This window comes from Siphateles boraxobius, unplaced genomic scaffold, assembly GCF_051911475.1.
Source record: "Siphateles boraxobius isolate OS27281-9 unplaced genomic scaffold, OSU_SipBor_1 29, whole genome shotgun sequence".
NCBI lineage: Eukaryota > Metazoa > Chordata > Actinopteri > Cypriniformes > Leuciscidae > Siphateles > Siphateles boraxobius.
In genome coordinates this window covers 2093980-2121743 of record NW_027508908.1, presented here as the reverse complement: position 1 = coordinate 2121743, position 27764 = coordinate 2093980, and the positions used below count along the sequence as shown (strand labels likewise).

Genomic DNA, 27764 nt, shown 5'->3' with positions numbered 1-27764 from the left:
TGAATGTTATTGATTCATTATTGCATCAATCAGTGTTCATAATGAAAGTGAGGATTGAATGAAAACACGATATATCCAGAACAAATCCATTTTACTAAAGGGCTGTTTACAAAATTTGTAACTAGAAAAAATAACCGTGGCTGTCCCGTACGAGAGAGCTGTAATGTCTTTAAGCAGGAAGGTGAGATTTGAGATGCTCTTTGAGTTTGGGTATCGTCGGCTGCTCTTTACGACACACGTGACATCGCAGGGGCAGCTTCAGTAGTTCACCAGCACCTTCCTTCACCGTCACTTTCCCATCACGCTCCAGCATCGCAACCACGTCTGCGGGAAGATGAGCATGAACGCTTTACTTGATCACACTAGAATGCTTGTTTCTGTAAAACAGCATTTTTTTTAAAGTCCCCCTTTTGTCAATCATTTTATCCCTTAAAACTAATTTTTGATCACCAAAATTACATATTTAAACTTTTTTTTTTCCTTGGAAAAAAATTTTCATGCTTTAAAATACGGTAGCTTGAATGTAACTCTACACCCTTGCCTCATTTAGTATGCGCGGTTATATGAATATGCAAATGAGCCCCACCTCCACTCACGATGATCTGATTGGTTACAAGATAGTTTGTGACGTCAGCAACACCAGCGATTTACAACTCTGTTTTTGAGACTGTCTTTGGTTCACTGCAGTTTTAAGGAGAAAATACTCAGCAGTGGTGTTGACTTATGAATTTGCACATGGTTTGTCTTAAAGCGTATTAAAAACTTGATTTCACCACAGGGGGGACTTTAAATATAATTTATTAATGCTTTACATTCATATGATGGAGCAACATTTTCATTAAAGGACTTTTATCAAGTTTATAAAAACAAGCACCAATAAATCACGCACAAACATTGCATCATTTGTTTTCATGCAGATTTACTTTTTCCTTCCACTCACCTTGAGACTCAACAAAATAGTCGGTAGTGAAGGAATTCCAGTGCTTCTTGTTCTTCAAACACGGCGAGTCGAAGTCTTGGCTGATTACGTGCAAATGGACGTGACTAAGAGGAAATAAACATTTAGTTCATGACAAGCCCCGCCCTCCCCACACCAGCAGCCAATCAGGGCACAGATGTGTGTACCTCATGCTGGGGATGGCGTGATATCCCATGCGGAAGCGTGGTTTGTGAGCGTCCTGGCACTGATGCACCATCTGATCTCCCACACGCTGCATGTGCTCGAGCAGGTCCACGTGCTCCGGACGCAGAGCCTTCAGACTGGAGATCGAGACCCACGGCAAAACCAGCCAATGGTAACGCGCCTTTGGGTACTTGTCCTTGATGACCACCACCCTGTCATCTTTGTACACCTGAGGACAATAAATGGTAGCTCTTATGCTTTTATACACACACAAACACACACACTACAGGGTTGATAAGATTTTTTTAATGTTTTTGAAAGAAGTCTCTTCTACACACCAAGGCTGCATTTATAGTAGAAAGAAACAGTAAATTTGTGAAGTATTATTTCAATTAAAAGAAAACTGTTTTCTATGTGAATATAGAAATGTTTATTATTATTATCAATGTTGAAAACAGTTGTGTACAATTTTCTGGATTATTTGATGAATAGGTAATAATGAATAATGGGGTAATAATGTTACAAATAACTTTCTATTCATCAAAGAATCCAAAAAAAAGTGTCCACAACTGTTTCTTGAGCATCAAATCATCATATTAGAGTGATTTCTGAAGGATCATGTGACACTGAAGACTGGAGTAATGATGCTGAAAATTCAGCTTTGATCACAGGAATAAATTACATTTTAAAACATATTCACATAGAAAACAGTTATTTTAAATTGTCATAATATTTAACAATTTTTCTGTTATTTTTTGTATTTTTAATCAAATAAATTAAGCTTGGTGAGCAGAAGGAGACTTCTTTTAAAAATATTAAAAAATCTTATGGATCCCAAACATTAGAATGGCAGTGTGTGTGTGTGTGTGTATGTATATATATATATATATATATGTGTGTGTGTGTGTGTGTGTCTTAATTCATCAATATACATTTCAATAGAAATGAACAACTCATACCTGCATCTTGGGGTCCTGCATTGACACTTTAAGCCCTTGGCTCCAATGGCCAGCAGATTCCTGGAAAACAAGAATGTTTGTAGTGTTTTAGTTTAGTTTAGTTTAGTTTCTCCAACCAGCTCTGAAACGTGGCTTTAAAGTAATAATATATTTTTACAAGTGTAAAATATCACATATTAGAATTTTATTGCAAATTGTTGCACAATCACAGTAACTCAGGTAGCTTTATTAGGCTACTATTTTATCACATTTACTCATTAAATACAAATCAGTTTCAACTTGCAAAGAAACGCACTGATTTATCAGGTCCGGGCGGCGGTGTCTTTTTGGCTGGAGGTGAGTCGTCGGATGTTGATGTAGTATTTGCAGGACTCTTGATCTTCTCTCCGTTGCTCTCAAAGCTCATCCGATGGGCTCTTTTGGAGGCTTTGCTCCCCTCCGCAGCGGATCTGGCTGTGAACGTCTCCTCGGTGAACTTCACTGTATACGGATACAGCTGGTTGACCATGTAAAGTCTCTGGCCCGGCTTTATGGTCACCTGGTTGTAGAGGTGGGCGACATGTGGTTTGTAGGATGTTAAGACCAGTAACCTGTGCAATACAGCCTCAATTACAAGAGAACGGGGCATTTATGGACATACTGGGTATTTATGGACATACTGGGTTAGCTGGATGCTAACATAATACAAGCTAAAATAATACAAGCTATTTTGATGATACTGTACCTGATTGCCTTTGCCCACGACCACATTGTCCACATTTGTAGGATTCGCACCCAACTGTTAAGTGTAAAAAACATGCATTATTATATTATAATATGATCTATTATACTATAATTTATTACACATTTTAATATTTTCTTTAATATTATAATATTCTTCTAGCATACCTGTTTAACAGAGACAAATCCTCTGTTGCAATCAGCTCTCAATTCAACTGCAAAAAAGAAAGAAAGAAAGCCTGCGTCTATGGCTAGCCGTTTTGACTTTTATTCATTCCCAGGATATGAATTATTGACATCAACAATTACATTTTCACTAGTTAAAATGCTAATTCTTGACATCAGGAATTTGATTTCCACTAGTAAAAATGTGAATTCTTGATTTCAACAATGATGTCATCACTCAGAATCAGAAATACAAATTCTTGATGTTAAAACTATTATTCTTGATATCTGTAATTGTATTTTCAATAGTTAAAATGTCACCATAGGCTGCCATTCTATTGTTGATATCAAGAATTGATTTCTTACTAGTGGAAATTCCAGTGTCACATATCAGAAATACAATTCTTACTAGTAAAATTATTATTACTATTATATATTATTACTAGTAATTATTCTATATATTACTAGTAATTTTATTTTTGACATCAATAATTAATTTTCACCAGTAGAAATGTTACTTCTTGATATCAGTAAATGTATTTCAACATTTGTTATTTCTGGTATCTGAAAATGTATTTCTGATATCAATAATTAGGAGTGTGATTTCATTTATCTAAAATGGCTTTCTTAATAACAATCACATTCATGATATCAGAAAATAAAATGTAATTAATGCTAATAAGAAAATCTCCTGATCTCAAAAATGACCGTTGTTACTAGTAGAAATCTAATTCCTGATATCAAGAATTAGCATTTCAACTAGCGAAAATTGAACTGTTGATATCACAAATTCATATCCTGTGGAAGATTAAAAGTCAAAACTGCTTGCCATATGCATCTCTTTACTTTACACTTAGTCCACTAACTAACGTTACCTTGTTCTCTTGAGCACCTTTTGTCTTTTATCTTAGTTTCTGGTCCTCGACCCAAAGTCACAGCTTGTTGATGATGAAGCTGAATGGGTTTATGATGTGAATCATCTTCACTTACTAGTAAGCACACTGGCATCTCTCTGAAAACATTTTTCATATAATACTTTATAACACGTACAGTGATATGGTGAATTTACAGCATTGTCCGTCTAAAGTGCTTGTCTAAACGCCACATACATTCATCACTTACCCTGCTACTGGTGTAATATAGGCTATCTACAACAGAAAGTGTTATGGGTGAAAACAAAACACTGGAAACTGGAGCACATGACGCACACAATCTTCTTCATGGACATCAACAAACGCGCAGGCACGCGGACGCGCGCATACTGACACCTACCGGTCGAAAGGCGTTGTGACCTCACATCACAATGGCCAAGAAGAAAGATTTGTGTAAGTTTGTGGACAAATATTCTTTAACTTAACTAAAACAAATAATGTTATATAATTTAGTAATATATTAAAAAAATATATTTTACAGTCAACAGGGTTTCACTGTAACATTTTAGTCAACTAGGCTTTTTTTGTTTATTTGCATTGATTTACAAGTCAAAACAAAATGACTGAAACCGAATGTGAAATGAAATATATTAGCTTATTGCGTTTAATTATACAGCTGTTACTTAAGTTAACGCACCAGGTTTGTATCTCAGAAACATATTCAACAACTGTCTTATTTTAATGCACTTTTGGGAAGGAATGTATAAGAATGCAACATCTGCTTTTTGAATGAATTTCACATTGTTAAGGTTGTTTTTTATGCCAATTTTTTTTTTTTTATAAAAAATTTCAATACAATGAAAGAGATTGGTTTAATCAGCAGAAACTCAAAATATTGTTATCTGAACCACATGAATGATTTGTTGGTTTGACAAAAGAAAAAAATTGTGATAACAAATCATGGGGAAAAAAATTGAAGGTATGAAACCTTATTATATAAATTGTTCTCATTATTTGTACGTTTTAATTTGTTCATATTTATTCTTTTTCTCTTTGGAATTATTGTATTGTGTTTAACAATGATAATTTCTGTTAGTTATTTGCAGAGGTGGACAAAGTATACAACTTCCTTACTTGAGTGAAACTACAGTATGTCAAATAGTCAAATAGTAATAATAACTGGTCAAATAGTAGGCTACTCCATTACAAGTAAAAGTTGTAAAGACCGATTTTTACTTAAAAGTACAGAATTACTTGTTTTTAAAGTACTTAAGTATCAAAAGTAAAATGTAAATTTCAATGCATTGTTTTATTATTGTTGCATTGTGGCTGTAAAACATTCAGTACCTTATGCCTCTGAATCCATGCCTGCCTACCTATCAATATCAAATGTATTTCTAGAACACAGTTCCAGTAGTGGGATTGAATGTGAGATTGAATAAGTGCACTCAATATTGTCCACAATGGTTTCGGACACCAAAATGGCTGTTCCCTCAAATGGTGCCCTATTTAAAGTAAAGTAAGTAAAGCTATGTGCAAAATTTGCCTTTAGAAGACCAAACCCAATGTTGAAAATGATTGCCAGATTGACATTAATCTCCAACGCTGGACAGACGTATTGAGGTTAAAAATTAAAATCGGGTTGACGCCAGAAAACAACATCAGTCGGGCTCTGATGTCAACCCGACTTTATTTTCCAACCAAAATCATCCCCTGACTTTGGTGTAGTAGTGGACATTATATTTTAGTGAATTTATCTGACACCACTTCACAGTTTTAGTCTGGATCTGCTGTAAAGAGTTTCACCATGACAACAACAACAACAACAACAACAACATTTTAAAAATGACATTAATTTAGTGATCAAATTTAACACTCTTATGGAAATGTGATAATATTTTGTAATTATCATTTAAATCTGACTAATTTTCAAATTGTTTGTCATAAATCAACAACTCAGGACAGTCTATGGGGTTTCACACCAAAATATGACTTTCTGTTATATACAGGGCATTAATTTCAGACAGGACTTAAATCATGTTTATCAGGCATTTTGGGACACAACAAGTGAATAGGGAAATAAATTATGTACCAATATTCCTATGATGTATTAGACATTATTATGAAAATGTTGCCAATTATTACTCCTATTATTACACTTCTTTTTTCAGAACATGTTGCCCCAAGAACAGATTAAAATGCAAAATTAGGAACAGTGTATAGATTTTACCCACATATTGCATAAAGGAAAATGGAATACTGGAAAGAAAGAAAGAAAGAAAGAAAGAAAGAAAGAAAGAAAGAAAGAAAGAAAGAAAGAAAGAAAGAATTAAAAAAAAAGTTTTTTATGGGTCTCATGGTGATGTTATTTTCCCCTTTGTTTTATTAAGACAATGAACTTGAGTACTTAATTTGCCACCATCAGCTTCTAGTAAAATCACTGTAACTCCAGCAGCTTTATTATTAGGCTCTTTTTAGGCTACTCATTAAAAACAAATCAGTCTCAGCTAAAATGTCCATAACGATTAAGTCAAATCACTTTTACACGTGTTTTGACCAGAATCAGGACGGTGTCTTGTGTTTTGTGAACTGGGAAGGATGCGATAATGTGACTTTAACGCGAGTTTTGTATGTATGTGTGTGAGTGAATAACTCACTCCTGTGATCTTCTCATGTCACTGACTTCCTTCTTCAGAGGGGATCATTGAGAGATCAGGTAAGAGCTGGCCTGCTCTAACACACTTTAAATCATGTCAACACCGGGCATTTCATATTTCCCTGTCTTGTCGTGTTGTTTTCGGTTGTTGTCCGGAGGTTTCATCTGATGTTTTGCATTAATTGACGGGATTTCTCTCATTATACAGAGCTTGAAGGTTAGCACAGGCTAGTTAGCTTCAGTTTAACACACATCTCCCCGCATGCTAACATTACTACAGGTCTTTTAGAGGGTAAACGTGCATTTGAGCGGTTTATAGGTGATTTATTGTCACGTAAATGCTTAATTTACGGATATATTCGTGTTTTTGACTGTACTTGTCCATGTCTCGCGATAGCGCGTCAGTTTTATTAGCCGTTAGCTGAATTAGCCGTCAAAGTCATTTTACGTTTACATTATGCATATGCTTTTAAGAAACTGGATTTTTATTAAAACATTATTAGTGTTTGTGATGTATTTCATAGCGGTGTTAATAAACTTTGTCGTGTTAAGGTCATTTGGACTCGTAGTTTTGTGTGAATGACTCCTACACACAGGCCTCGTTTATAGAAACAAAGTTTAAACTAGCCAGAGATATGTTTGCGTTTATGTATTACGCTCATAAACACTGTTGTATAATGGGTTTGTTTTAGTTTGTGTCTGTAAATGAAATGAAGTAGGTTCACTGAGTGACACGTAGGCAAAACGAGCTCACTGACATTATCCACTAGTATAACACACGTTATTTAGCAAGATATGTGATGTTTCAGAAACTTCGGGTACTGTCAACCTACACAGAACCCTTTAGGCAGCACAGAAATCCTGTCTAGGCGGGGAACAACACAACTTGGGTGTGTATGTAAACATTGTAGGTGCCCTGGAATAGAGAAAAGCAGTGAGTTTGTCCATCTTGGTGTGAATCACACAGGCATTTGTGTCAACTAACTCGTTTAACCCTTTGTGTTCAAACCAGACCCCTGTCAGACACTGTGAAGCCACGGGCTGTCGTGATGTCGGAGCCCAAAGCACCCATCCCGGCTCCTGGAGACACCTATAAAGGCTGGCTCTTCAAATGGACTAATTACATCAAGGGATACCAAAGGCGATGGTTCGTCCTGAGCAATGGCTTGCTGTCTTACTACAGGTGAGTTTCTGACATGTTGTTGATTTATCAAACTCTAGAAACCAAATTTTTTTTTAATCGAATTTCACTTCCGTCAGACAACAGGTCTCCCAATTTCTGATAGGAACGTGTGATGTCCTACTGAACCCTTTGTGATGTTGTCAAGTGTTCTTTGGCCTTTCACCAATATCTGATAAGGTGCAAAGATTTAGATAGAGAAATTACTTGATATTCTTGCTATGGCAAGCATTGCTATTGCTAACACAAACGTCTAACCCGGAGTATTAAAGAGGACCTATTATGTCATAATTTATGACCTTTTACAAAGCTTTAATTTTTTTTGGGGGGGGGGTTACTAAAATAGGTTTTCATGCTTGAATAATCTAAAACATCTTGTTTTTCACATATTTGACATTGTTGCAGCTCCTCTCTTCCCAGTCTGTCAGTAACACCAAAGCTACTAGAAGGCAAGCCTGCAAACTTTAGCCAAAAAAGTGTAACGGCTAATGCTAACACTCGGCTGTGGCGTTACCTAGGGAAGGAGACCAGAGGCTGTTTTTGTAATGGATGTCAATGGAGAAGAGGGAGTTGCATTTATGAGGAAATAGCTTATCATTTAATGAATCAACTGCCTGTCAACAATCAATTGTATGTTGTTTAATTCAAATAAAAAATGAAGTTTTCTTTCTATCGCTGCCAGGTTAGGCTTGTATTGTAATGATTTATGACTGCTGTGCCTAATGATGAAAACGCCTTTTTAATGAATTAAATATGTATTAAAATACAAATAAGTTTTTAGTGTACTCTTAAATGTAGTTTTTCTTTTTATTCACAAGACCAATGCACTAATAATCCATGAAAAACTCATTAACATGAACTCTAATTGACTCTCATAAAACTTTGAACGGTGGGCACTGACGCCACTGCCATTACACGATAGGTTGAAGTGCCACACGTGATCCAAGTTAGTCGTTATGCTTTCTCCAATAGTAAGAGATACAGACCCTCTCATCTCACTAATATAAGACCATCTCTGGTAATGCTCAGTTTAGTTCCTGTTTCTATGAAGCCCCTCCTTCTGAAAAGCACACTGTGTTCTGATTGGTCGGCTGGTCCAGTGTGTTGTGATTGGTCAACCTCTTAGAGCGAACTAATAACCCGTCTCATATGGGCTAAATTGATGATGTCTCAAGTCATATGACTTCGAAGCGATTGGACTTGTGGATGTGAAACGGGCAAAACACCTTCTTCTCTATGTCTGTAAGATGATGCCGTTTTACGTAATTAGATTTGAGTCGATCTAATGGTAAAGCTGCATTCGTCTCATTGGGCTTTGTCAATTATTAATACTGCATGTGAGCTTGCAGGAGCGCCTGCATGTGTGTCTGTTTGCTCGTGCGATCCTCACTGTTTGCTCAACAGTTTGAGATGAGAGGATAAGAAATTCTTTAAAATCCTCCCTCACGAACTGATGTTTAACTCTGTAAATATATATACGATGAGTCATGACATAACAAGGTCCAATACCTCAACAGTTGGCCAATGAGCGTATGTTCACTATTTTTGCTTTCTTTTATTATGTTGTATTTGTTCATAAATACGGAATGTAAATGCCATTAAATGAATGCTGTGTTAAGTTTTAAAGCCACGCCAAAGCAAATAAAAAGGTCTGATTTACATTAGTGCTTCATTGAGATCGAGCTGAAAATGACTGAAAAGTGCTGTGTGTGCCGTTGAATCATCCAATTTCACAAATTGACTATTTTCACTGCAGGCACAGATATATGGTGAATTATCAGACATTATCACAACTATGATGCTTACTGCCTTTTTGTGATTGAAAAGGCCTTTTTTTTAAAGAAAGAAATGAGTACTTTTGCTTTTGGACTGGATGCTTTTTAAACACAGACTTAAACTCACATTTTAGTAGAGGATTTGGTTGATTTAAAAAAAACTAAATCCTTTTGTTTTTAAATTGTAGTACTTTGGGAATTTGCTTAAATATAAAGTGCGTTACAAATAAAATGCATTATTCTTATTACTTTTATTAAGCAGGAACGCATTAAATTGATTAAAAGTATAACAGTAAAGACATTTATAATGTTACAAAAGATTTCTATAAATGCTGTTCCTCCTGAATTTTCTATTCATCAAAGAATCCTGAATAGCAGTTTCCACAAAAATTCTTGATAATAGAAATGTTTCTTGAGCAGAAAATCATCATATTAGACTGATTTCTGAAAGATCATGTGATACTGAAGACTAGAGTAAGGATGCTGAAAATTCATTCAAGAAATCTTACCGACCACAATCTTTCGAACGGTAGTGTATGTAAATAAAAACCATGCAATTTTTTTGATCAAATTTAGTTATTTTTAATGTAATAACTTTTGATAAATCTCAAATACTTCCAGTGTGAAATGTGTATTTAAGCAGTTAAAGGGCATTTTGCACACTCTAGAAATGTTGCATTTAAATGTTCGTCACACAATCTGTTACATGTGCATCGAATTTAAATAATGAATTTAAATTGTAACTGATTTTGTCCGTGGTTCAAAAAGAACCTGCATATTTTCCTTCTATAATAAAGCAGATGCTTTTCTGATGCACCCAAAAGCGCATTACATACAGTGTGCTGTCATGATAAAATATAAAATATTTGAACAAAATAACTTGGCTTTCAAAATATAGTGGAAACTTCCCAATCATTTTGTGTAATACAGTTACCAAAATAATTTAGTTTAGGGCATTATTAAGCACTGTCTCCAACATCAGGTTCTGATTTCTATAGTGAATATACATTTTTATAGCTATGCACTATTGTGCACTGTTCATTTATAGCTATGCAAGAAATTGTTCTTTATGCAACGACTAAACAACTCTTAAATACATTAATCACCATAAGTGAAACGTGTGGGAAGTCTGACTGTAGCATTACAGTGTAAATAAAAGGCTCAAGTACACATTGTCTTTTCTACCTCCACATGACCACTTTGACTGGCTGAGTGAGTTTGGGTCACGTGACTGTCTTAACAGGTCATCTCTGTTCAGGAGGATCACACGCTCTACTTAAGGCTTGATTTCAGCACTTCCTCTGGTCCTGCAGGCAGCCCTCAACTGTGTGTGTGTGTGTGTGTGTGTGTGTGTGTGTGTGTGTGTGTGTGTGTGTGTGTGTGTGTGTGTGTGTGTGTGTGTGTGTGTGTGTGTGTGTGTGTGTGTGTGTGTGTGTGTGTGTGTGTGTGTGTGTGTGTAAGATGAGATCAGGAAATGTAGAGGGCGAGTAAGAGATTTCAGTTTCACAGGTTACAGGCTCTGGACTCTTGTGCCTCTGTTAAATCGCCTGGCATCGGTCTTGTGCCATGTCGTGGACCGTCCAAACTGGTCTTGTCTCCTTTTTTCCTGCTGAGCATGGAAAATCCTGAGAACTGGTGATTCATCAGTGTTGGCATATTACAGTTAAAGATGGAAACTTTATTTATATGTCATATATTTGGTGCTGTTTACATATGAGCGGCTTACCAGGATTACTACAACAGTGTTATTTTAGGATTACTTGTATACTTGGCTTTTATTTTTTTATTTTGAGTCTCAAACAACGTATCTCATGAATATGAATTTAGTTTATTGAATATTTTGCAATAAACGTGTAAAGTATAGCATTTTGTATTTGTAATCAATGATTTATAGTATGTCGTTTTATATTGTACTGTTGTTTCTCATTTTATTTATTTGTCTTGGAGCTGGTTGGATTGATTCATATCTCAAATTTTTCAGAATATTTGCTAAGATCATCATAACATGGGGCTCTTTTTTAAGCTGATATCAGATGGTAACAGCAGTAACGTATCTTCTGTCACATAAATGCTCGGGAGTAAAAGAAACTCCAGCTGAAGCCATTTCTCAAATGCTTACCTTTCAGTGCTGATTCATAAATATTACATCAGATGCCGAAAAACAGCTGTCAGGGGGCTTTTGTTCAAGTTTTTGCTGGCAGAGTTTTAAAAGAGCCTCATGAATTATCCTCTAACCTTGCAAAAGCAGACTTTAGAGTATCATTATCAAGTCTGAAACACATTTAGTCTTTTTCTGGCATCCCTGAGGCCGCCGGAACATCATGTAAACCATTTTTACATTTAAAATTGTATATAACTTACTATGACCAAATGAAGTGTTTCATCTTACACACAACATCTCATCTCCAACCTCTTGCTCTTCCAGGACCCAGGCGGAGATGGGTCACACGTGTCGGGGCACCATAAACCTGGCCACAGCCAATATCGCGGTGGAGGACTCGTGCAATTTCGTCATCTCTAATGGCGGCACGCAGACGTATCACCTGAAGGCCAGCTCAGAGGTGGAACGGCAGCGGTGGATCACAGCACTGGAGCTGGCCAAAGCCAAAGCTTTCCGCATGCAGGCCGAATCAGGTCAGTCACGCCCCTCACTTACACTGGGGGAATGGAACGGGAAACCACATTTGAGAATAGCTCAACACTCCACACTCAATACACTTTGCGCTGGAAGGCGTTTCACAGTTTTGTCGTCTTCTTCATTCTCTTTAGATGATTCCGGGGACGAGTCCAGTCCTCCTGCGGCAGGACAGGGTGGAGGCTCACGAAACTCAGAGGTGCAGTCCACGCTCCGGACCCTGGGCAGCAAGGTGGAGGATCTGAGCACATGCAACGACCTCATCGCCAAACACGGCTCTGCGCTCCAGCGGTCAGTCTTTCTCTTCCAGTTTGGACACACTTGACTATTATTCAAGTACATAATAAGTATATAAATAATACAAATACATTGACATATATGCAATGTTGAATTTTATTAATAGTGTATGTACATTTTTGAATTGTAGTCTTAAAAAGGATTCTGAAAAAATAAACTAAGTGATTTTTAGATGCATATGAAATATTTCCAATACTCATTTTCTGCAGAATAGATACACGATACCAGCTGCGCTTTCTCGCTCTCTCATGATCTCTCTGGCAGCGAGTGACACACAAACCCGCCTCCCTTCACTCACTCGTTTCATGTGCTCCAGATGAATATTGTTGCTGTTACGAGGCTTAAATTTCGGCGTGGGAATGCACGTATTGCGCATACTTTTACTCATTCCCGGCGATTTTGTGCTCACAGCCAAAGTGTGGCACATAAAGCCGCCTCTCAGTATTAAATAGAGTTCTTTTTCACTGCTTATTGTGTTCAACAGTCAAATACACACAAAATAATGTCAAAATGCTGGTCTTGTCTTGGCGAGTATTCACGTAAACACAGTCAGTTATGTTTTAAGTAAACACAAACAGTTTAGAAAGAAAACAGCGTATAATTGATCCGTGCGTCAGGTCTTAAAGTGACAGCAGCCTAATATTCCTGCTGCCAAATTATGAGATAATATTTAAAATATCTAAGTGGCAGTTTTTCCCCATGGTATTAATGTCAAAATTGTGGCCAGGGAAAATGCTGAGTGATTTTTTGTATTGTTTTTAATTTTATATTCTAGTAATAATTTAAATGATCTTTTTTTATGATTGTACATAAATTATAATTTTTTCACTCAAAGATTTGGCCTTTGTGTTCATAAAGTGTCTGTGACGTTCAATTCGTTGATTCTTATGTTTTCTTTCAGGTCCTTGTCTGAGCTGGAGGGAGTTCGGCTGGAAGGACAGACGAGTGAAAAGATTCGGCAGGTGACGGAGCGAGCCACGCTCTTCCGCATCACCTCCAACGCCATGATCAACGTAAGGCACCAAGGGAATATATTTGCTTTAGGGAATTTGCTTTGTGGTTGTCCGTTTCACACACAGAAACCACTCTGTTAAACGTATTCTTAACGATTCTCTAACAATCTGATACCCAGGCCTGCCGGGACTTCCTATCGTTGGCTCAGGCTCACAGTAAGCGTTGGCAGAAAGCCCTGCAGGCCGAGAGAGAGCAGAGAGTCCGACTGGAGGAAACGCTGGAGCAGCTCGCCAAACAACACAACCATCTGGAGAGAGCCTTCAGAGGAGCGACTGTTCTGCCTCCTTCCCAGAGCAACCCTGCCATAGACAACAAAGGTACAGAGTCAATGACACAGATAGACTGGGTGCCACAAAATAATACAGAGACTAATAAACGGCTTTCTACTGCATTGTGTTCACTAGTTGCACTCAACAATGAGAAGACAACTAGTGATGTCTGATTCCAAAACGAATGACCCTTTTGAATCAGTCAGTTTGAGTCAGCCTCACAACACACAGGGTTTTCAGTAAATGAACACGTGGAAGATTAATATTTAATCTTTCATTTATTTGCACAAATATAGAACTATATTGTCAGTCACATGATCCTTCAGAAATCATTCTAATTATATGCTGATTTGATGCTCAAGAAACATTTATGATGATAATCAATGTTGAAAACAGTTGTGCTGCTAATATTTGTGTGGAATATCAATATTATTTGATGAATATAAAGTTCAAAAGAACAGCATTTATTTGAAATAGAAATATTTTATAACATTTTAAATGTCTGTACTGTCACATTTGATCAATTTAAGACATCCTTGCTGAATAAAAATATTGATTCCTTTTAAAAAAGATCTTAATGACTCCAATCTTTTGGTAAGATACAGTAGTGTATTTTACTAAAACATTTTAATAACTGAAAAATGTTTGGGCGATACAAATGAGTCAAAAAATAAAAAAAATACTCTTTACATTTAATAATTTACAATTAGGAATGATTAAAATGCATATTAGCCAATTAAAAATTTCAATGTAACCTTTGCGATTCTTGCAGTATATAATATTTTATATATCACCCAGAAAGATGAAATGCTGAAAACTCTTAACACTCATAGCTATACATTTGGATATGACAGAGATTTCCTAAATATATCATATATATTATATCTTGCATTATCCGTCCTGTAGGCTCAGCTCCAGTAAAGGGCGACGCCAGTGACGAGGACGACGAGAACGAATTCTTCGACGCGTGCGAGGACGTTCAAGAGTTTATCACCGTTCCAGCAGACCCCAAATATCACAGGTCTTTATTTACTTCCCCGCTCCTGTCGTTTACTCTCATCCCTATCTGTCCCTTAACTCGCTTCTCATATAAGTGTTACTTGACCTAAGTGTGTGTCCTATGCCTTCCCTTCCCCTTCCTCCTCTCTCTCACACACTCTGGCTCTCTCATACCCTCTTTCCATTTCTCTCAGGAGATCTGGCAGCAATGTCAGCGGAATCAGTAGCGAGATGGGAATGGACGACGGGACGACGTCGGTAAGGCGTTATGTTTATATATGGTGTTTATGTATGTGAACCAAATTCGATTCCAAATTCGTCTAGATATATAAAAAAAGTTGAGATGTTAACTTATGCGCAAAATTGCGATAACGCATAAAACATTTGCGTTAAATTTGCACCATTTCCGTCCCATGTGTTCAACAGAAAAAAAATCTTCACTTCCTGGGAAATTGGGGGAAAATTTCTGTAATAAAACGGAGGTTGCTGGAATTAGGGAAGCCATTGTGGCTCCTTTTTCGTATGTCATAAATGACTAGCACCTCAGAGCGCGCAGAGGTTATCTAGCGTTCGGAGGCGGATGCCTGATGTTTAGGAACGCAATCATGTGAGACAGTTCTGGCAGGTAATTATACGAAGTCATTTATGTCAGAATTTGGCAACGTTTGAGATGCTGTGCAATGAAATTGGATAACTGGACTAACCAGTGGACCAGTCACATCCTTGTTGAGGCAAAGTCGCGTGAGTTTTTTGTTCCACATTAATGGAATGGTAAATGTGTTTCCATCGTAGTCTATGCACGACGTCTTATCGGAATTTAAAAAAAATCCACCTCAATTGAGTGCATGTGTTTTTTTAATGCACATTTTTAGAATTTATGCGCATCTTGGTGTTTCCATCCAGCTTTTATTTTTAATGCAATATGCTAAAATTTGCATAAAAATAGGTAGAGAAAAAGTAGCCTTTGACATCTGAAGTTCATGTTTGAACTGTTTTGTCCATCTCTCACAGCTAGACGAGCAGTCTGTGGCATCCAATCCCGAGTCTCCTCAGTCCCAGGAGGTGGTGCCTATGAGGAAGAGACGGGCCCGAATCCCAGATAAACCGAATTACTCTCTCAATCTGTGGAGCATCATGAAGAACTGTATCGGAAAAGAACTCTCCAAAATCCCTATGCCTGTACGCTCATCGCTGTCTTCATGAGAATCCCGAACAGCCCAGATTTATGGCAGTGCTTTCAAAGCATTCCTTCTTTTCCCAGGTGAACTTCAACGAGCCCCTGTCCATGCTGCAGCGTCTCTCAGAGGATCTCGAGTACTACGAACTGCTGGACCGGGCGGCCAAGTGCAATAACTCTCTGGAGCAGATGTGCTACGTGGCAGCTTTCACAGTTTCCTCATACTCTACTACTGTTCACCGCACGGGCAAACCCTTCAACCCTCTGCTGGGAGAGACGTTTGAGCTGGACCGTGCCCAGGAGTGTGGCTACAGATCCCTCTGTGAGCAGGTGAGGGGACATCAGCCTTTGATTATCCTGAGATAGAGGAAGAGCTTATTGAAATGAAGCGAATTGTGTTTGAAAGTAATCCGTTCTTCTTTCTGTCTTTCACTTCAGGTAAGCCATCACCCTCCGGCTGCGGCTCATCATGCAATCTCCGAGCGAGGCTGGACCCTGAGACAGGAGATTGCCCTGGCCAGCAAGTTCAGGGGGAAATATCTCTCCATTATGCCCATGGGTAACTATTTGTGCTGTTTTGGACCTTATCAACATTGTCAAGTTTTAAAGTAGCATATCAGCTTTAATTTAACAGGGAATAGTTTTTCTCACTAGTTCTTTTTCTTAAAAACAAACATATTATAAAACGGAAAGTTTAATGCAAAAAAACGTAAGGCTCTTCTCAGTTTATGCACTATTCTATTATGTTTTGTAGTAGTGTTATCGCACAAGGCAAGATTAACCGGTAGAAATTTGTCAGCCGGTAGAGATTTTGGACTATGGTCTCTATCACGGTTATGCTTGCGTGACGTTTCTGTGCTGCACCATCACGAAAGCTTATCATCAGCATGGGTTTTTTATGCATTGCTGTTTAAAAAATAAGTGATTTTAATTAGTTGAAGTGCAAAATGTAACGAAAGACAACTCATTTTAGTATATGCGCGCACTGTCTGAGATATATATGGTCAAATACAAAAACTTGTGTTAAAATGCCCGTCTTTGCGAATATCCTTGTGTAAACAGTCATTTATGTCTTAAGTGAATGTAAACAGTTGAGAAAGAAAGCATGTGTGTATCAGTATTTTGCTCTTAAAGTGACGGCAGCTTAATAGGCCTGCTGCTGTCAGTGTCATTAATGTTAATCAAACAACAAAAGACTAAGAAAAATCACTTACTGCTCCTGACTGACAAATCATATTTGTATCTTTAATAATAATACATTTATATCTAATTTACACAGTGAAGGCTATGCAGTGTTTTTTATACATTTTAATTACTTCATACAACATGTTTACTATTTCTGCTTTCTAGTGCTTAAGTTCTTCAGTTGGGTCTATTTCATTTGTGTCTTTAGGGGCTTTCTTAGTTCTAGGAACTAGACACCAGGGTGGTTCCCTGAGAACTAATGGTTCCCATAGGAACATTTTCCTGGTTTCATTCGCACCGCCAGTAGGAACTCTGAAGTGACCGTAAGCTGCGCTTGTTGTTATGACTTTTATTTTGATGACGCGGCAGACCTTTATTTTGACAGTGCTGAGAACGCCAGAGCCTGAGCTCACAGCGCTAGCCTTCTCCGTGTTCATTAGTTTACGATATGTCTAACAGTCCCGTCTGATACGTTATTAGATAGAACTGTTATACATAGAAAGTAGACGGTAATGAAAAGGTATTAGCGTATGCCATGTGGTTGATGTCCAGTGTTGCTAGCTGAGCAGAAATACTTAATCATGTTTCGCTTCGTCCCTTTAGAGTCACGTTGGATTTTCTCCTCAGTGTAAAGGTTGAGAGGTCCATCTATCACTGTTTTCCATTCGACCAATCAGCGAACACTAACGTCACGGAAAGCTCCTATTGTTCTGGTTTAGACCCTACTAGGACCCTACTCTGAAGTAGGAGCTAAATTAGTTCTTGCAAAAGGAGTTCCTAGAACTAAAATTGTTCCTAGTTTCCTGCGGTGCGAACACGCCAAAAAGCAGGAACTGCCGCCAATAGTTCTAGGAACTATGAAAAGGTTCCTCCAGTACGGAAAGCCCCTTTTTTTTCTATTGTAGTTTTTTTCCAATTGCTTGTACTTAGTATCTTTGTTCTTATTTTATCAGTTTACCTGTTTTCAGTAAGCTTGAGAGCTTTAACTTAGGCTAGTTTTAGTTTTTGGTTGTATTGACAGTTTCCTCTGGGATTTTTTGGTGGCAGGCCCAGCCCCAGCGGGAGGGGGCGTCGCCCATGAGTGATATTCCCATTGGCCTCCCCTAAGTATTATAACATGAGTGATATTCCCATTGGCCACGGCCCCTTTATTAGCCCCCCAAGTATTATAATATGAAAGGCTCCAATTTAGTGCGGCAATGCGATTTATGCGCATCCCGTGCGCAGAATGATGCACTTGAAGCAACACGGAGAAACACTGGCATTTTTTTATTTATAAATCTATCCTGGGTCTACTTCCTTCATATTTTTGTACATACATCTGTAAAAAGTATGTTTGTAGCTATAGCCTACGGTCCCAGGAATTATTCTTACTGTCTGTTCCACTGGTACGTACTAAATTCGGGGAAAAGGCATTTAAATTTGCTGCTCCCTTTGCCTGGAATAATTTGCAAAGTACTTTGAAACTGAGGAAGCTGGTTTGATTGGACACTTTTAAAGTAGTTTTAAACGATTGGTAGAATGACATTTGTTAAACTCAAATGAGCTGTGTCTGAGTCTTGGCCAGGACGCTCTTGTAAAAGAGATTCTTAATCTCAATGTGCTGCTTTTTCCTGGTAAAGTAAAGGTAAAATAAAATAAAAAAAGTCACAGCGTGCAGCGCTTCACATTGAAAAGTTCAAAGCAAAGAGATATTTGATGCTTAGTGTATTATATCTATGCAACAGTTTGAGCTTTTTCTTTTAAACAGTTTTAAATTTTAGTTACAGTGCGCATGAAGAGCAATTCATAGTGCTGCTTACTCCAGTGCTGTAATCTAACAGACACCCGGGAGCAAGGAATATGATTTAGAAAGCGCAATAAACTCCAGCAAGATAAAGTCATTTTATGCAAACCATATCCCTTTATCTACAAATAAAGAAAAAGAATAATAATGGGAACATTGATTCGTGTTACTGTCGTAACCGAACGCGACGCGCTGTTTGAATGCTGAATGGAGAATGACTGAGGAGAGATGAGTTAACTTAACTTAATGAGGAGAACTTTAACTTAACAACTTAAATATTCATTACCTCACATTATGCTATCGAATGACTTTAGAAGTCATGGAATATAGTGCATTAACTTTATGGTGCTTTACAGTGTTTTTTATGCCTTTAGTGGGGCTTAACAATAACACAATAGTATGCACTATCGGACCTCACTGAGAAGCTGCAGCCGTGGCGGGATGATTTTAGGTGTGGCGGACCACCATGGCAGAATGAATGTAGCGGAAACACTGATTGAAATCGGTGAAAATTATGAAATTTCAATGGTATCACATATATATTCTTATTTAAAGAAAAAATAACTATATTGTGATGTATATCGTTATTGTGAAATTATTGTTGATGATTTTGATAATATCACCCACATAAATGTTAACACTGAAAATACTAAATAGAAAAAGTGCACTTTAAATACCCGGATGATCCACTTAATTAACCGAAAAAATGAATTGTGGAATGTTGGACACTTCATGCACTCAACTATGACATCTTTAATTATGAAGAAGAGGCTAACAGACTCTGATGATGAATGACAAAATAACCATCTAAAATTTATACACTACATGGTTGAGTGCATAGTGTATAAGTGTGTAGTGTGCCATTTGGGACACAAGTTCATTTGAAAAGATGGATATTTGAACGTCTTATGCTTGCATATATGCCTTCAAGCCAGAGTTTGTGAGCTCATTTTGAATTGCTTGTATGTTTCTCCAGGTTCTATTCATTGTATCTTTGAGAAGAGTGACAATCACTACAGCTGGAAGAAAGTCACAACCACAGTTCACAATATAATCGTCGGGAAACTCTGGATAGATCAGGTTGAGAACAGTCTACTTATTTATACATAATATATTTTCATATTCTCAGCATCAGTCCGTGACCGCCGGGCTGATTTGTATGTCTGTTACAAAATCCGCTCATGGTCTTGCCAGTGGATAATGATGTTGGAATCTGTCATTTAAATTATGTACATAAATCATCATTTTCAGCCACTGGCTACTCAGTTTTTTTTTTGTGCATGTGAATTTTTATTATACACATGTTGCCCTTTAAATGGCAATATCTATAGTGTGGCATTTCATTTTAAACATAAGCTCATTTGTGTCTTTCTCTCGATTCAGTCAGGAGAAATAGACGTTGTGAACCACAGAACAGGCGACCGCTGTCATCTCAAATTCGCCCCGTACAGCTACTTCTCCAGAGACGTGGCCAGAAAGGTGAGTCAGCATCTGTTCCACTGACTTCGTTCCCCCAGAATGCAGACGTGTCAGTTTTGTCCCCTTTCATTCGTCACCCTCTGTAACATTTTCATGTTTTATTTTTTTCCTTCTCTAATTTGTCTGCTTTCACTTCCTTCTCGTGCAATGCCTCTCTCTGTAGGTCACGGGGGTTGTGACGGATAAAGATGGGAAAGCGCACTTCGTTCTGTCTGGGACGTGGGACGAGAAGATGGAGTACTCTCGTGTGATGCAGAGCAGCAGAGGCGGGGAGAACGGGGCCGAAGGACGACAGAAAACCGTCTATCAGACGCTCAAGGCCAAAGAGCTGTGGAAGAAGACGCCGCTGCCGTAAGACATTCCCAAACACACATGCAATTAAAAGATTACTCTGTTGAGCTCATTGAACAGCATTTGTCCCTACTTCTAAACAAAAAAACAAAAAGTGAGGAAGTGAATGGTGCAAATTCATAAACATTAAATGTTTTTAAAAGTATAGCCACAAGATGATAAAAAATGTGTGAAATCACTTTTCTGCCATTAATGCCATTAAACTTTAAACCCTAAAAATGACTGCTCAAATAATATACACATTTGTGTCCGTTGATCACAAAACCAGTCTTAAGTAGCACGGGTATATTTGTGGGAATAGCCAACAATACTTCTTATGGGTCAAAATTATCAATTTTTAGTTTATCAATTTATTATTTATCAATAATTAGTTTATTTAAAAATAAATGTATTTCCCTTAAAGGTGCAGTGTGTGATTTTTAGCGACATCTAGCGGTGAGGTTGCGATTTGCAAAAGTTACGGTGGCCGACAGGAAAAGACGACGTCGTCTGAGACAGCAGAGAGTAGCCAGTTCAGCAATGAGGGTTATTGTGAATATTATTGTTACTTGTTCATCATTGTGTCAGTGTTTTATTCGCTGACTTTGGCTAGCTTCTTTACATGAAGAACAACATAGTGACGAAACGCGCTCTGTAGAGTAGTTTGTCCGTTTAGGGCTCCTGTAGAGACATGTCGAAACATTTCAATGTAAGGGGACCTGCGGTGTATGTAGATAGAAATGGCTCATTCTAAGGTAATAAAAACATAATAGATGTTCATTATAGAAGGTCTTTATACACCACTGAAAACATAGTTATGTATATTATATTGCATTTATGTCTACAGATCCTCCTAAATATTACACAATGCACCTTAGGGCTGGGCGATATGACCAAAATCTCATATCACGATATAAGTCATCTAATCTCTCTCTCTCTCTATTTATTTATCTCTATATCTATATCTCTCTCCCTCTCTCTTTCTCTCTCTCTCTCTCTCTCTCTCTATCTCTCTATATATATATCTTTATATCTATATCTCTCTGTCTATATTTCTCTGTCTATCTCTCTATATATATCTCTATATCTCTTTATATCTATATCTCTCTCTATCTATCTCTCTCCCTCTCCCTCTCTCTACTGTGAACGCAGGGATGGAGCTGAAAACATGTACTACTTCTCAACACTGGCGTTGACGTTGAACGAGCCAGAGGAGGGCGTAGCCCCCACAGACAGCAGGAGGCGTCCGGACCAGCGCCTGATGGAGCAGGGCCGCTGGGAGGAGGCCAACGCCGAGAAACAGCGACTGGAGGAGAAGCAGCGCACCGTCCGCCGAGAGAGAGAGCGCGAAGCCAACTGCTCCGCCAGCCCTTCAGAAGAGGCTAAGGAGCCAGCAGACGGGGGTAAAGTATCCTTTTATTTATCACTCTACACGTCTCTCCTCGTTTCTTCCGCCTTCTCGGCGTCTCTCGTTCACTCCCGTGTGACTGTCTCTGTCTTTCCCTCAAGCTCTCATTGAGGACTCAATATCTGACTCGCCACTAAAAAGCAAGTACTCCTGTTCTACTTCGTTTTCCCAGTATCTGTTCTCTTTTTAATTGTCGTCTTCTGGATTTTCTCCCATCTCACACAAACACACACTGTAATAGTGATTATTTGCATATTATTAAAGTGGTAGTTCACCTAAAGATGAATATTTTGTCATCTTGTTCCAAATACGTATGACTTTTTCTTTCTTCCGTGGAGATTTTCCATTTATTTTAGTATCAATAATATACTATTATTGCATGTATTTATATTTTGAATTAGTTTTTGATTTTCATGTTATTTCAAATAATTTTTTATCTTTATTTTCAATTTTTTATCAAGTTTTTAATTATTTTTGTTTTATTTTTAAGTTTAGTTTAAGTTTTTTTATTTTATAATTTTTGTCATTTTTTGTTTAGTTATATTTAGTAAATTGGTTATTTTAGTTATTATTTGTAATTTAGAACTTCAAATTATACTAAGTGAAATATGGAAATGTTGCCTTGCAACCAACTGAAATAAGTTAAAAAAATGAAATTTTCTGTTAGCGTTACAGCGTTTTTGTTAACGAAAAATGACAAACAAGTTGACTAGTTTTTTTAATACTTTTTTCTTTAAAAATGTGCTCTTGCGTATAAAAGAAAATGTCATACTGAGGTATGAAGCGACGTGAGGGTGAGTAAGTGATGACAGGATTTTTATTTTGAGTGAACTATTCCTTTAATAGGAGCACTTTCCCACCTCCATTATGCCATTCACTCATTGTATTCTTTCTTTTTTTGTTTTTGTCTTAATTTGCATCCCCTTTTTTAATTTTCGGCTGCTCGTCTCGCAACTCTGATCAGCTGAAGAAGTCGAGATTGCCAGTGAGCCCTCTGAGACCACTTACAAAAGCAAGTACCATCCCATCCCTCTCCCTAATCAATCTGTTTCTCACGTTTATCATCCAATCATCTTCATTTTCCATCTGTCTATCCCTCCATCAGCTGACATGGATGAAACTTCCTCCGATCTCTCGCTATCAAGCAAGTAGCAAAATCAACAAAAACCATAGCTGCGTAGTGTCGTTTAGGCTGTTTTCACACTTGGTTCGATTGCTTAGTGTTGATTGAATTTCTTACCTTGCATCATGCATATTTAAAGGGGGGATAACAGGTCTTTAAACAAGCATTTGAAATCAGTTCCATGATGCAGACGTTTAACTTCCACTAGAGGGCAGTGTGAGTGGATAAATTGCAGCCATATAGACCGAAACAACATTCAGTGTTGAAGTTTAATCCTCATTAATCTTCGTTTCTTCAGTTCACTTCTCCGGTGCATGCTAACATGTCTCTCACTCCTCTTCTCTTTGCCTGCATCCCTCCATCTTCAACTTCAGCTGAAACACTGCATGGCTCGCATCCACCGGCGTACCCAAGCAAGTACCATACAGTTAACGCAGATCGTTCGCAATTTCTTACAGTTGCATGTTAAAAGGGGTCAGATCATACATTTCTTAAAACTGTAAGCAAAAATTGTAAAAAATTAAATAAAATTGGCACCAAAAACATTCATGATTTAGTTGTTCTCAGTATTCTCAATATTTCTTCATGACCCATAGAATAAAACCTTTTTTTGCTGTTGCAAGAACCACAGTTTGTGTTAATATATTCAAATCATCCTGTTAATTATTACAAACACAAGGTTAGACTGATTTATCTGTATTACTATATATACTGTATAACTTAAAGGTCCCATATTGTCAAAACTGAAATTTCCTGTCTTTTTTCATGATAACAGAGATCTAGGGATTATGAAACTACCATGTAAGTCGATCCACAGACAAATGCACACAGCCTGCATAAAGTAGCTGTGCCTTTTCACGAGCTGTTGTGACTTCCATATATTTGTGATGTCAGAACTACTCAGTCATCAATGGTGGGTCACTCAGAAAACAACAGGCCAATCAGAAGAGAGGCTCTTGAATATTAAGTAGACAGGCCAAAATCGACCTGTTCTTGGCAGAGCTCTTGAGAAAGAAGCTGTAAAAATATATTGACATGGTTTTTGGTACTTATACTGCCAATATATATTCTTAAGGACATCAAAACCTAAAATAAAACTTCAGAAAGTTGTACAATATGGGACCTTTAAACTGTATTATCTCATAAAACGGCACACATTACACAGCCACCCATGTTATATCACACAAATTATAAAATGGCAGTCATGTGGTTAGACTTGGACCATTTGTGAGCACTGTCTCACTCTTTGCTCTTTCTCGCTCTAGTGGAGGGTCCTTATGGAGCTCCGGTCAAAAGCAAGTAACATCCACCCAAAACCCCTCCATCCTTCACCTCTAATAGAGCTGGGCAGTGTGAACCCGCAGAAACCTGTTTCTTTTTGCCACATCTTGCCACACGCATCAAGTGTGAACATGTGGATTGTTTCAAATATATGCACACCTATGTGGTCTTTAAAAAATATATAAATAATAATAATTCATGATAAATATCCAAAGAAAATGTAATTCAGCTCATATATATATATATATAATATAAACTATTTAAAAAAATTATTCTAGGTAGATATTAATGTTAAATTCTTATGCAATTATGTAGTTATATTTATATAATAATTGTTAATCTATACATATATAACAATTTTTTTAATTTGTTTGTGTGTATATATATTATTTTATAATTATTGTAATATTTATATTTTATGAAAATATATTACATATATATATATATATATATATATATATACACATTATAAATGTGTTTCTTTTAGTTATTTCACTTTTTCTCTCTCTGTAATGAAGTACGTTTAATTGGTAAAGTATATTACGGGATATATCCTACAAAAAATTGTACTGTATAACTTGGACCATGACATAAATTATTGGTCATACCGCCCACCTCTAAACTCTACCACTATTTGTTTCCCTCTTCGCTTTATTTTTCCTCTTCTATTGACCATGTGCTTTTCTTAGCTCCTGTTTATCAGCCTGTTGTGTAAACGTTGAGTGCGAGATGTGTTGAATTAGAGATTTTAGGTGATTGTGTACATTTAGATTTGATAGTTTAGTCAACATTTGTCTTGTAAGCTCCTTACTACATTTGAACTAGTTTCTAATAGTTGTCTGTTCTGTAGAAAAGTGACTTGCACCCTCATGTACCTACTGTTCTTTAATCAAGTGACTGTTTGTTTGCTTGTATGTCCGTGTACGATCAGGCGGTCATCAGGACAACTACAAGGCGATGTGGTTCGAGCGACGCGTCGACCCCGCGACAGGAGAGCCCACGCACATCTACACAGGAGGATATTGGGAGGCCAAGGAGCAGGGCAGCTGGGACTCCTGCCCGGATATCTTCTGATCCCAATCACGCACATGCCCCACAACACCCTCACTTTCCCCTCGCCCAGAAAAACAAACAAACAAACAAACGAAAGCTCAGTCAGCGGCCCCCTTCTCTCTCCGTATCTCTCGCCAGCCGTGCTCTACTCAGTGGACAATAAGGGACATCCAAATGGTTCGGGAACGCTCTCCCAACACCATCCACTGTGTGTCGCTCTCGATTCCTCGTGGTCACGGGATTATTAAACCATAGGGTTCATGGATCTGTAAACGCTAGCATTAGAAAAACACACCCTTCCGAATCCCTGTCCCGCTCCACACGTCTTCCTCAGGCTGTGGACTTAAAAACGTAACCTTCTTAAAAACATCCCGGGGATATGGAGGCCTGTTTGCTTGTATGTGTGTGTGTGTGTGTGTGTGTGTGTGTGTGTGTGTGTGTGTGAATTAGCGAATGTGCGAGTGAGTTTAGAGAAGCGCTGTAGTGCTCACTGTTTGTGTGAGAGACGTGTTTTAAGAGCTCGCCTTGGTTTGTGGATTTTAAAGAAATAGTTTGCATAAATATGACCATCTGTCATTGCTTACTCGCAGCCTTGTTTTGGCAACACATGCAGCTCTTTTGTCAAGCACCAAAAAAACACATGATGAAAGTATCATGCGATTTGTGAAGCTATATATTCCAAGCCTTCTGAATCTATACGATGCGAGGAATTTCGACTGGCACAATTACGACGCAAGAGCCCGTAGCGTTTGGAGGCAGTGATCGTCAAATCGCACCCTTTTTTTTTAAACGAGCTTTGGCTCATGGGAATTTTATCATTGAATAGCAATGTAAATTTCAGTCTCTTTCTCACAGTAAGCTATCGTATTACTTGAAATAATGAAACATAAGTCATATGCATCACTTTTATGGTGCGATAATTTTTGACAGCCTACAAACTGTTTTAGAGAAAAAGTCAGCAAAATGTGTTTTTGAACAACCCGAGTGCGAGTAGATAATGGCAATTTTCATCATTTTTGCAAGAACTATTCCTTTGAAATCAATCACATTTGGATTGTCCTCATTAGAAGCTGAGAGGACTGTGTCAGCGTCATTCTGATACTCTTACTAACCTCAGCTAAAATGACTTAAACTGACAAATGAATTGTCCAGAGTGTTTATAACCTCCAGAACTGCACATCTGTTGATCCTCACGAGGGATTGTGCTGTTCTTTGGCGACATTGATGCTTTTCTTTTACAGAGGAACACGTTGCACTGCTGAAACGGCTGTGATGCTGTGCACACGAATCCAAAGGAACATGTTTGTTGATGTTCCCTTTCAAGCCTGTTCACAGATGCATTATGGGTCTGTGGTGAAGAAAAGCGGTGTCCACAAACTGAGGCGTGTGAACGCGCGTGTGTGTGTGTTTTCAAATGGGCATGTGAGGTCAAGGGAGAACTCTCAAACTACTGTGTGTGTGTGTGTGTGTGTGTGTGTGTGTGTGTATGATCATGAGTAATGTATTTGGGGTTTGTTGTATATTCCAGTGAAACAAAAAAGAAACTTTTTTTATTTTCAAGTGTACTTAAACACATGCGTGGGGGGAAAACAGCAAGAATACAGCAATGCAAAAACATTGCAGATATTTGTGTATATATATATATATATCACATAATGAAGTAAAATATTCATACTAATAATATCAATTCTTCTAATGCTGATACTGACAGCTAGAGTTATAATTATGATGGTAATTTTGATGTAGTTTGAGGGTTCAACACAATTATTTTGACTTTTTATCTCTGTTTTTTGTTGTTGTCTGTTTGACATGGGAAGTGACGATTCATCGGTTTCCTCCCATAGCGAAGATGATTCGTTTGCTCATTGTCCTTGAATGGATCCAGACTAATGGAAATTTTATATATATATATATGTACATCTATCCCATCATCGTCCTATTCCGTTAAAACAGCAGTTTCACCGTAAGGTTTACTGCTGTTTGTAATAATTACAGATTCTATTTTCTTTGTTTGCCGTCTCTTTTTATTTGTACAACTGTCGTCATTTGTTTTTTCTTTTTTTTCTTTGACTGTCATTCCTGAAGTTTTCGCTCTTCTTTGTCCTGTTTGGACAGGTTCTTCTTCAGGATTGGTTCTTCTTTGTCCTGTCCGTGTTGTCCCTCTCTTGGCCTCTGATCATTGTGTTACGGCACAGAATTGCTCTTGACTGTCGTCATGGTGCAGATTATGATGATGATAATAAAAGCTGGTTTGAAAAGGAAACGTTCAAACACACAA

The 27764-nt window shown here is 37.7% G+C and overlaps 2 protein-coding genes across 18 annotated transcripts; one reads left to right on the top strand and one right to left on the bottom strand.

Annotated features, from left to right (window-relative positions):
- On the bottom strand, nucleotides 1-6582 carry aptx (aprataxin). 4 transcript variants are annotated; one of them, XM_077246035.1, is made up of 9 exons: nucleotides 6497-6582; nucleotides 3843-3979; nucleotides 2971-3017; nucleotides 2807-2860; nucleotides 2378-2620; nucleotides 2083-2142; nucleotides 1126-1352; nucleotides 941-1044; nucleotides 1-324 (listed from the first exon to the last, which is right to left on the bottom strand). In XM_077246035.1, exons 1-9 carry the CDS (start codon nucleotides 6511-6513, stop codon nucleotides 170-172), a joined length of 1044 nt encoding a protein of 347 aa, XP_077102150.1. In that variant the 5' UTR covers nucleotides 6514-6582; the 3' UTR covers nucleotides 1-169. The 4 variants fall into 4 exon arrangements, with proteins under 4 accessions (XP_077102150.1, XP_077102149.1, XP_077102152.1 ...); XM_077246034.1 differs by lacking the exon at nucleotides 6497-6582 and adding an exon at nucleotides 4176-4241; XM_077246037.1 differs by lacking the exon at nucleotides 6497-6582 and adding an exon at nucleotides 4090-4199 and having other exon boundaries at nucleotides 2378-2672.
- Nucleotides 6414-27764, top strand: osbp (oxysterol binding protein). Of its 14 annotated transcripts, XM_077246011.1 has the most exons (21): nucleotides 6414-6555; nucleotides 7508-7678; nucleotides 11876-12084; nucleotides 12220-12376; nucleotides 13284-13395; nucleotides 13515-13713; nucleotides 14572-14686; nucleotides 14859-14922; nucleotides 15676-15843; nucleotides 15926-16171; nucleotides 16280-16400; nucleotides 19789-19892; nucleotides 20196-20291; nucleotides 20455-20642; nucleotides 21774-22024; nucleotides 22131-22169; nucleotides 22994-23041; nucleotides 23135-23173; nucleotides 23527-23565; nucleotides 24418-24447; nucleotides 25365-27764. In XM_077246011.1, exons 2-21 carry the CDS (start codon nucleotides 7545-7547, stop codon nucleotides 25505-25507), a joined length of 2502 nt encoding a protein of 833 aa, XP_077102126.1. In that variant the 5' UTR covers nucleotides 6414-6555; nucleotides 7508-7544; the 3' UTR covers nucleotides 25508-27764. The 14 variants fall into 14 exon arrangements, with proteins under 14 accessions (XP_077102126.1, XP_077102127.1, XP_077102131.1 ...); XM_077246012.1 differs by lacking the exon at nucleotides 22131-22169; XM_077246016.1 differs by lacking the exons at nucleotides 22131-22169; nucleotides 23135-23173 and having other exon boundaries at nucleotides 14862-14922.